Here is an 11360-nt window from a genome sequence, read left to right as displayed (position 1 = left end):
AACTTCAACAACATTTAGACAAATTGAAATCACAAACCACCAATACATACAATCAAATTTGGCAAAATGAAACTTATTAACACTTCAACTTAACTTAAATACTACCACATTCTAAATAGAGATAAACTAATATACTATACTATATTAACTATCAAGATCATCAAGATCAAAGACTAGATATACAACTAATCAAGATGCAAAAAAGCAAAAAAATACCTAGCAACTTAAAATACTCTACAGCATCTACAGATTTTTATTGTATCTTGTCTTTAACACTGTTTTTGAGAAAACTGTGATAATTCAACCAGAGGTTTAGTAGGTCTGAAAATCCATTGCATATCATGCAAACGGCAGTTGCAGTATTTGAAACTCCCATTAGATTATGTGTCATTGTGTCTATTAGAAATATTATGGTTAAGATTGCAGACTTGGCTTAGCATGCAAATCAGTGACCACACACTAGCCATTTAAAAGAGAAGGCATAATAAATCTTGGCTGCCGAAAGAACAAAGAATGTGCGGTCACTGTGCAGGTGAGGTCAAGACAATTATGCACTTTCTCATAAACTGTGAGAAATTATACCAACACACACACATACACACATGAGAGAGAAAGAGAGAGAGAGAGAGAGAGAGAGAGAGAGAGAGAGAGAGAGAAAGAGAGAGAGAGAGAGAGAGAGTGAGAGAGAGGTGAGTTTAAAAAGACTGTAAAATGGAATTAAGTAGTTTGACATTGTGGTGTCAGTGCTGGCTTGCATCTTAAGACCTCTGCAGTTCTGATCTGATAACCCTGTGGCTCTGCTATCGTGTAAACGTTTTTTGAAAACCAACCAGCACAGAAAACCAGGTTGCATGTACGGTATGTGCACAACATCGTGTCTACATGCATTAATTTCACTTTGTTTCATGCAATGCCTGTTTTTACACATTCCCCTATCTATATGTATTTGTCACCCAGCAGACAGAGCGTTAATGTGATTATTGCAGTTAGTGTCACTTGTCAGTGTCACAAGAACATATAAGCAACGCCTTGCTCTTAGATAGGGCTTCTCATTTAAACTGATCTAAAAGGTTGATCAATGGTCTGACACTGAAACTATGTGTAATCATTTCACAAAATGGAGTTGGAGTTGAAAAGACCCTGTGCCATGAATAGGCTTTGAGGCTTTGATAGTACTCTTCGTGATCATGAGATTAACTGTGAGTAACACCATGGTGTGATCTGGCTCAATAGCTGATGTGATGACATTACCAGTAACCTTACTTTGACTTCAGAGAACTGGTGACAAGTTCCTTGAATGAGCAGACCTACATCCCTTTCTCTCTACCTTCCCATCTCTCTCTCTTTCCCTCCCTCCCTGTCTCTCTCTGTCTCCCTTCCTCTATTTCTGCCTTTGCAGTACAAAATGTTCATTTCAAATTCTTGCTAACATATTGTGTCCTTAATCTCAGATCTGAGAATCTCAGAGTCTGATTTAGTGAGACTACACCCTCAGATCAACTGACCAATACAGACAGACAGACAGACAGACACACACATGTACACACACACATGTACACACACACATGTACACACACACATGTACACGCACGCATGCACGCACGCACACGCACGCACGCACGCACGCACACACACAAACCAATGCTTTATACTGTACACTAGCTAATATTTAACAGACATGGACACCCATGGTTGCACAGATATCTACTGGCATATAGGCCATGTTCAATGTCTATAGTTATCCTATGTTTCCTCCTGTACACCCTGTCCAGTCCTGCCATTGCAGTTTGTCCACACATCTCCCCTGTCTCAAGCTCAGCCACTCATGGGTATGGTAGCATCTCTCACTGATGCTGGACCTCTGGGCTTGATGTGGCAGAAGTGGGCCTCCAGTGACAAGCCCATCCCACTGTGCCTCAGTAGCCAAAACTCCAGCACCTGCAGCCTGCTGGGCCCCATCCTCCTCGCCTCATTACATTGGCTGCTGAGCCCAAAACACTGACCGCAGCAGGGCACACAAACACACAACATGGCACAGAAACATACTACATAGACAGGCAAAGCTTAATACTGATACACACATGCACACACTGAAATACTTACACAATATTGCTGGGAAGGGGTGAGGACACCATCAAAATTGTGTGAGACAGCTCTTACTCTGTGAAGCTCAGACACTTTCCCATGTGTGGAACTTCACTACAGCAGGCAGTTCATGCATTGTTGCATCTGGACCAGTTAATATTCACTGCATGTCCACCATGAAGGCTCTCTCTCTATCAGTGGAGGCTGGTGGAGGTAGAAATGGAGGACGGGCTCATTGCAATGCATGGAATGTAATGAGGAATGTGTTTGATACCATTCCTCATTCCATTCCATGCATTACAATGAGCCCGTCCCCCAATTTCTATCTCCACCAGCCTCCCCTGCTCTCGATCCTATTCAGTCTCTGTCTTTCTATCTCTGCAGCAGTGACTCAGACAGCAAAAAGCCTATGAATGGAGACCGCTGGCAATTACAGCTTGAGTTATTGAAAATTCATATTAGAAAACAAGAGAAAAACCCATAAGGATGGGGGAGGCTGGTGGAGGTAGAAATTGTAGGATGGGCTCATTGTAATACATGAAATGGAATGAGTAATGGTATCAAACACGTGTGTTTTATACTATTCCTGATTCCATTCCATGCGTTACAATGAGCCCGTCCTCTGATTTCTACCTCCACCAGCCTTCACTATACTGTGCCCTAATCACACGACAAGTTTGGCCCCATTATGTGTAAAGCCTGTAAATAACTCAATATCCTTTCTTCTCTCCTTGTGGAACAGAACAGCTAGGAGGTATGTCAGTTGGCTTGCTAAACAGCAGTAGAGTTGGGGTGGAATCCCATGCAAATCCAAAAACAATTGATCCCTGTATACTCTCTGCACATTTGCATTCACCTGTTCCTAGAGTGAGACTAGCTATATGTGTCAATAAAACAAAGCTCCCTCTATCATTTACTTTATACACCAAAGCATGTGGAGGTCCAGTCAAATAAATAACTCTTCAGGCATGTTTCTATATGGCTTTACACATGCTCATCACCAATAACCTCCACTTATTTTTAGGTGAGATGGGATGGGCTGGTGTTGCTGAATAAGAGAGTTCTTCAGGCCTTTCATTTATGTAGGGTTTGTGTTTGAAACACCCTTCACACCTCATATCCTATTCCTCTCTGGCTCCTCCCTCACCCACCCTTTCTCTCTTCCTCCATCCATGCTCTATTCATGTCATTCAGAAAACAACTTCTCCTTTTTTTCTTTGGAAATCCCCCCCCCTCACTCCCCTTCCCATCCGTGTCACAGCACCCAGTATTTCACTCACAGTTTCTGGCTAGCAAATCCAGTGTCCCCCTCCTTTTATCACACACACGGGCGGAGGACATGCAAATTCCTCTCTTTCTCTCGTTAATTGATTAATTGATGCCAGAGACATTTGAAGGCCTTGTTTGTGTGCTGCTCGCCCCTCTTTTCCCTCTCTCTTTCTCTCTCCCTCTCTCTCTCTTTCTCACACACACACACACTCAACCCAAAATGAGCAGAGGAGGTTCTTATAACTGCAGAATTGATCACACATCTCTACAACAGCTCATTGCAAAGACATATTCATGGGGCTTCTGGGTAAAAATTATGGTTTTGTGGACTTTGAAAAATGTATTTGACACTACTATGGGTATAGTGCTTTTATGAGGGAACAGATGAGCAAATGTCACTTGGTAATAATGGTTTTCAGAGCATAAGATCAAATACCTAACAAGTACAGTGAAGGTATTATAAATATAAATAATAACTATTTTCTACCTAGTTTATTTTCAACTATTGTTCTTCGACATAACTATTATAAATATTATTAGTGTGCTTGCTTCAGCAAGTCCAACTACTGTTTTTACTCATACTTACTATTATTATTATTATTATTATTAGGTGGACTTGCTTTAAACTTGAAAGTGCACTTTTTAACATGGAGGTCCATGGAAACCAAAAGATTTTTGAACCACTGCCAATCGTACACCTTTTAAGCTATTAACACAATTTTGACTGTAAAATATGCCCAAAACTCCAAATTATCAACTCCAACAAAAGCTTTTTGATACCTATTAAACATTTTAAGCCATTAAACATTTGTAACTCCAAAACCTCTCATCCGGTTAACATGGTGCAATGTTGATTTAGGCCAACAGTCTGTGACCTCCTTTGTTACTGCAACTGCCATGGAACTTTCAGGACCCTTAAATAAAAACAACAAGAGGCATAATACCTGCAAAACACATTCTTAAAAATGATTACACAACAATGCACTCTCTTTGCTACCAGTTCTACCCCACTGAAGCCACTCTCAACCACTTTACCACTCTCAACCACTCAACCCTCTACCCACTCCAATGAACTACCCCAGGCTTATCATATCTATGTATCTATCTATGACCTTCTAACATACTGTCTATCTATCCTTTTATCCTTCATCTAACCAGTCACTACTGCTTCACTCAGTATAACCCACACTGGTTAACCTCTTACTTTTTTTTAGCTTTCTATACCTCCCCTCTCTCATCTATCCATCCTCTCTTTCATTTATCCATTCATCCATCCAATCAAACAACCAACCAACCTAACCAACCTAGTAACACCTAATAAAAAACTAATAAAATCTTTATTAATCCTGATTAAAGCTTTCTGATACGTATTATACTTTTTAAACTATTAATCATCTGTCCTGGCACCCCGCTGGTGGAACGAGCTTCCCACTGCTGTCATGACTGCAGAGTCACTACCAATCTTCTGCCATAGATTGAAGACCCATCTCTTCAGGCTACATCTTAACGGTCCCTCCTAAAAACCTCTTCACCCCCACTACCCCCCTGTACACATTTCTCTCCTGTTAATAATAAATAATAATAATAATAATAATTCCTTCTTCTAGCATTGTGACTGCCAATAGCCCCTAGTCTGAGCAGTGATTACTTTATCTTATGATGACTGATGGATAGATGATTCACTTACTTAAACAAATGGGCCATTGGCAGTCGTAATGCCAGTAGGCAACTCCAAAAACTCTCATCCGGTTAACCAACCAACTACCATTCTCATCCACTCCACCAATCAACTCTACCCACTCCACTTAAGTGCCCCAGGCTCATTCTATCGATCGATCGATCGATCGATCTATCTATCTATCTATCTATCTATCTATCTATCTATCTATCTATCTATCTATCTATCTATCCATCCATCCATCCATCCATCCATCCATCCATCCATCCATCCATCTATATATCCATCCAACCAAACCATCTCTAACTTTATCCACTACAACAATAAGACTATCTCACTTTATTTCAACTATCCAGCAAATCTATCTATCTATTGAAACATCTTTAAACCTTTTCCACTACCAAAATAAGACTTTGCAAGCCCACAAAACATTTCTTCTGGAACTTCTTTTTCTAGTTATTATGTTTTTCTAGTTATTATTATTATTATTATTATTATTATTATTATTATTGTTATTATTAAGATTATTATTCCAATTCTTCCTCCTGCTACTCCTCCTACAACTTTTAAGTTATTCACACCAATCCAACTTTAAAATGTGCATTGCAGTCTAACTCTTTTGGTTTTGATACCTATTAAACTTCAATCTGAACATCCTGAATGATCCATGGCAGTTGCAGTAACAAAGGAGCTCACAAAATGTTGCGGTAAATCAACATTCCACCATGTTAACTGGGTGAGACGTTTTGGACTTAGAACTAAAACCACTCTCAACCACTTAACCAGACAACTATACAGTTGCCAGGGGTTTAATCCCTGCACACCGCACTATACATGCGTGTGAAGTGCTTCCGAAAGGGCTGTGCGAAGCCCACAGATTGATAAAGTTCAGCTCCTGGCAAGAGAGGCAGACATCCTTTGTCATTGTTGGAATATATGACATAGCCTCCTGCTAGATTGTAGCGCAGGTTTGGATGAGTTGGGATTGATATACTGACACATATATGCAACACTCTTGTGATCCGAGCAGTTTATCAGGTCCGGATGTGTACACTCCGGAGGTGAAACAGCTGTAGGCCTTGTTTATCATTTCATGCTTTTCACTCGCACTAAGCACTATGTTATTTTCCCATCAAAAGTCACCAGAATTGCTTGTTTAACAAAGGATATACAACATTTTCTCTGGGTCACAATATTTTAGGCAGCACCCCCTTGTGAAATATACTTCCTGCAGTACATCCCTGGACAAATAGTCATAATGCGAGGGTGATCAGATCAGATTGACATACTGACAAATATAAGCAACGCTCTCGTGATCAGAGCTGTTTATTTGTTTTATTCTCGTCATTGCACATGGCGTAAACATTCTTTATTGATTCATGAAAGTTCTCATTTCAATCATGTGCAATACATTCAGTGACAGAGCAGAAAATGAACTGCGCTCTTTGCTGTGTGAGCGGGCTGTGTCCATATACAGTAGCCTACTGCTGAAATGCGCTCATAAGCTACTCTTCACATAATTAATCAGGTGGCAATGTTTGTAAACACACTATAACACACTGTAAACATATCCATCATGCTCAACGATGCCTCCTGGTAGTTGACGAGGTGAATGAAAAAAAATTCACCAGTGCCGTCGTGACATCATCACACTCAGCTCTAAACTTCGGCCTACTGTGCCACTCTCAACCACTCAACCATCCAACTCTCCACTCCATTGAACTACCCCAGACTCATCCTATCTATCTATCTATCTATCTATCTATCTATCTATCTATCTATCTATCTATCTATCTATCTATCTAACCTTCTATCTTTCCAACTGCATATCTATCTAACCTTTCAACTACCTAGCATCATCCTTTCTTCCTTTCACCAGTCACTACTGCTTCACTCAGTATTAACTAGAGTTAGTTAACCAACCAATTCTACCGCTCTCAAACACTCAATCAACCAACTCTCTACCCACTCCATTGAACTACCACTGGCTCATTATATCTATCTATCTATCTATCTATCTATCTATCTATCTATCTATCTATCTATCTATCTATCTATCTATCTATCTATCTATCTATCTATCTATCTATCTATATCTATCTATCTATCTATCTATCTATCTATCTATATCTATCTATCTATCTATCTATCTATCTATCTATCTATCTATCTATCTATCTATCTATCTATCTATCTATCTATCTATCTATCTATCTATCTATCAATTTTTTATCCAGCTACTCCTCCTACAACTTTTAAGACATTCACACCAATCCAACTTTACATCATGCAGAGAGGTCTAACTCAGGTTGCTATGACTTTTGGTTTGGATACCTATTAAATGTTTTAAACTATACAAACATGAATGTGCACTTTTTAACATGGAGGTCTATGGGAACCAAAATATGACATTTTTTAACCACCTTTTAAGCTATTTACACCAATCCAACTGTAAAATGTGTCAACAAAAAAAAGGATCAAGCCTGATGAAAGCTTTCTGATACCTATTCAACCTTTTAAACTATTAAGCTTTTTGTAATTAAAAAACTCTTGGTTAACATGGTGAAACCCCTTTTAACATGGTGAAACCCCTTTGTTATTGCAACTGCCATGGAACTTTCAGGACTCTTAAATTAAAACACCTGCTCCTTTAAACCTTTTTAACTTTTTAAGTTGCATAAATTAACAATGGTTCCAATGATCACTGTTGCTATGATCATATTTAAAATGCTACTCCTCTTTCATCTTTTAAGCTTGACAGTCCTATCCAACTTTAAACTTTAAACTCAATTGCCATACTAAGACTTGGAAAGTTTCTTCAGGAACTTCATTTTCTAGTTCCAATTCCTACATGCTACTCCTCCTACAACCTTTAAGCGATTCAAACCAATCCAACTTTAAAACATGCCGAGACCTTTTACTCGCGTTGCTTGTATTCAACTTTTTGAAACTCATTATATATTTGAAATTATGGAAACTTGAAAGTGCAAAAGATGCAATTTTTGGGCCACCGCTGCTCTTCAAGCTATTCACACCAATCCGACTGTAAAATGTGCCAAAAACTCAAACTTAACAACCCTGATACCTCTCTGATACCTATTAAATGTAACTATTAAGCTTTTTGTAACTCCAACAACTCTCATCCAGTTAACATGGTGGAATGTTGATTTAAGCTAACATTCTATGAGCTCATTTGTTTCTGAAACTGCCATGGAACCTTTCATGAATGTGTCAGAGACTTCCATCCACAGAATATGTCACCAGCCAATCTACAGTGACTTCACTGCTAGGTGCAAACCATTTGAAGGTGCAAACCACTAGTACTCAAAAAGGATGGTCAGGATACAGTTTGCCTGCAGAGGTCTGGAAAAAGGTCTTGTGGACAGATAAGATTAATATTATCATGTACTAGAGTGATTGCAAGTGGAAGGTTTGGTGAAAAAAGGATCTGCCCAAGATTTACAGCATACCTCCTCATCTGTGAAACATGGTGGAGGGAGTGTTATGGTTTGGGCATGTATAGCTCCCACTAGATCTGGGTAAATTGTCTTAATTGATGGTGTAACTGCTGACAGCAGCAGCAGAATGTATTCTGAAGTGTATAGAAACATTGTGTCTGCTCAAGTGCAAGCAAATGCCTCAAAATTCATTGGATGGCGCTTCATCATACAGTAAGACAATGACCAAAAACATAAGTGCCATAGTGATTAGGGAGTTTTTCAGGGCCAAAACGTGCAAAGGTCTTGACTGGACAAGTCAATCTTCATTGGATTTAAATCCAATGAAGACATTTCAACATTTATCTTCTTAATATCTTAAGCCTTAAATAACTTCCATTCAGAGTTGTGATACTATTTAGACTTGTTAAACATTAAGCACATTTAAATACTCTCTCTCTCTCTCTCTCTCTCTCTCTCTCTCTCTCTCTCTCTCTCTCTTTCTCTCTATCTATCCATCTATTCATCTATCCATCTACCATCTTTTTACTTGATCAAGTATCAAGTTAAACTAATAAGACTTTGCAAGCCCACAAAGTTTCTTCCGGAACTTCCTTCCTAGTTCACACTGTCATGGAATGTGATCAGTTGTGTGACTGATTATTACTGATGCACAGGTTTCATACAGTATAGTGGATCCTTTGTGTGTCTAGACAACTCTGTCAGCCTACCTTAAAAGCTGATACCAATCACATCATCCCTGACTACCTTAACACCCACACAAACCCTCATTTCCAGGCAATCCGATAAGAGCACAACTACAAAAGAAAAAAACCGGATGAAAACTCAGCCGTTCTACTACAGTATCTCTAGAACGATTAATCTATACTCAAATAAAATGTTTGGGAAGTAACTTTTGCTTAAAAACGAAATAATATCTCCAGCTAATCAAAGTGTTTGAATCAATATCTTTTTCATCTTGGTGTCCATTCGCTTCAGTATTCATATGGACTTGATGTGCAGTATAATATCCACCACTAAAGTATTACGTAATTGTGTATGACAGGAGACCTACTTTGATGTAAATACACTGTACCGCAGTAGAGTATACACAATATACAATGTACAGTATTTATTATGATATATACAATATAATGACATATACAGTACAATGTACTTGTATATAAACTAAAGCACAGTATACAATATAACTGCTACTGACAAACGTCTGACAAACTTCATCAGATCAGATGAAATTGATAATCAATGAAGTCAGATACTGTAAGAGCTTAAACCATAGGATCCATGCTCACTCCCTGGGCAACTGAGACAATTGCCATGCCTCGGAACAATGGTAATTTTGGTTGTGTCAGATTTTGAACTATCTGATGAGTAAGCTGTGGTTCACAGCAATGTCCTATTGACTGGGGAGAGACACGCTATCAACACAGACTTGCTTCACATGAGCAAACCATAATCCCCACATCTTGCAAAGGTGAACAGACAACACTCGACAGACAGCTCTAGAATGTCAGTGTGTGCTTGTGTGCAGTAGACACAAATCATTTGCACAGCTGATCATTCTGTGATATGTGGGTCAAACACATCTCATATTTTCTTTAAATAATGTGATTATGTGAAATAATACAATACTAATACAGTACCTTAAGTACTACAAGTTTCAATGCCTCTATGGTAAGATGCATTCAAACAGGTGTGTACTGTGCAGTGACTGTTCTATTTCTCTGTGACAGACTGCAAAATAAAACCAAACAGTTCTTCAGGTAACCACAAGTTTCACACTGCATGACTGCACAAACTTTGTCTGCACTCACAAACACACTGCAATGCTGAAGACACTTGCAAAGAAAGAGAGTGGTAAGTGTATTTGAATGGTGCTAACTCTCAGTTTCACAGCCCCCTCCTTACCTCTTGGCCTTGTTCATTGCAAAGGTCCGCTCCACTGCACTCCTCCTTCTCTGATGATCCACAGGGGCATCTGTGTGCGTCCTGGCCCCCTACAGCTCCATGGCTGACCCCACTCCTCCTCCGCTGTGTCCCCTGTGTGTCCGTGAGCCCAGCCTGGCCCAGAGTCAGCAGCAGGCACAGGACTGAGACCTGCAGGGGGTGAGGGCTGCCCGCCTTACAGTCACCTCCAAACTGAAAACCCGCTCCTGTCGCTCAACCGTGTCTCTCTCTCTCTCTCTCTCTCTCTCTCTCTCTCTCTCTCTCTCTTTCTCTCTTTCTCTCTTTCTCCACTGCCTGAGGGAGTTGCTCAACCACAGAGCATAAATAAAATACCCTTGGCTTGATTATTATGGTCAGGCCAGAGTGACAAGAACAGAGGATCAAACATTCAAAAGTCATAAAGAATCTAGTATCATTGCAAGACTTATCTTCTCAGTTCTTTAACATAAACAAGTCAGCATCTTAAATGGAGGAACTGGCTCTGACAGATAGGGGAACTCTCATCAGTGTGTGAGTGTGCGCGGTGCGTGCGTGTGTGTGTGTGTGTGTGTGTGTGTGTGTGTGTGTGTGTGTGTGTGTGTGTTTGTGTGTGGTTTGTGAAAGGGGGAGGGAGGGCTTAAGAGAGAGAGAGCTTACAAGAGAGAAAGCAATGAACAAATTAATGTACCAATAGAGGAAGGAGGAGGAGAGTAATAGAGAGTATGTGTGAGATGAAGTGATGAACAACACCAGAGAATCATTGTAGGAGACGTATTAATACAAGAGGTGTCGACATAAAGAGGTGCCTCAAACAGAGATGTGAGATTTGAGCCAAATTGTGACAGAATTAGTTTTGTAGATGGTTTAAACTACAGTATACAGTTCATTACTATCTAGAAATTCTGACAGGGCTATGCTACACTGTACATTTATTTTATGAGAGA

General features: G+C 39.7%; 1 protein-coding gene across 1 annotated transcript in view; it reads right to left on the bottom strand.

Moving 5' to 3' along the window:
* Positions 1-10819, bottom strand: part of rasgrp4 (RAS guanyl releasing protein 4) — a 19010-nt gene extending 8191 nt beyond the window's left edge. Inside the window, exon 1 of the mRNA XM_083695844.1 lies at positions 10399-10819. Within this exon, the coding sequence (XP_083551970.1) occupies positions 10399-10415 (17 nt within the window). The 5' untranslated portion in view covers positions 10416-10819. The remainder of the gene's footprint in view (positions 1-10398) is intronic.
* Positions 10820-11360: the final 541 nt, after the last annotated feature.

Source organism: Argentina silus (genome assembly GCF_951799395.1).
Source record: "Argentina silus genome assembly, chromosome: X".
NCBI lineage: Eukaryota > Metazoa > Chordata > Actinopteri > Argentiniformes > Argentinidae > Argentina > Argentina silus.
Note: the sequence above shows the minus strand (reverse complement) of the source record. Positions and strands in the feature narration are given on the sequence as shown.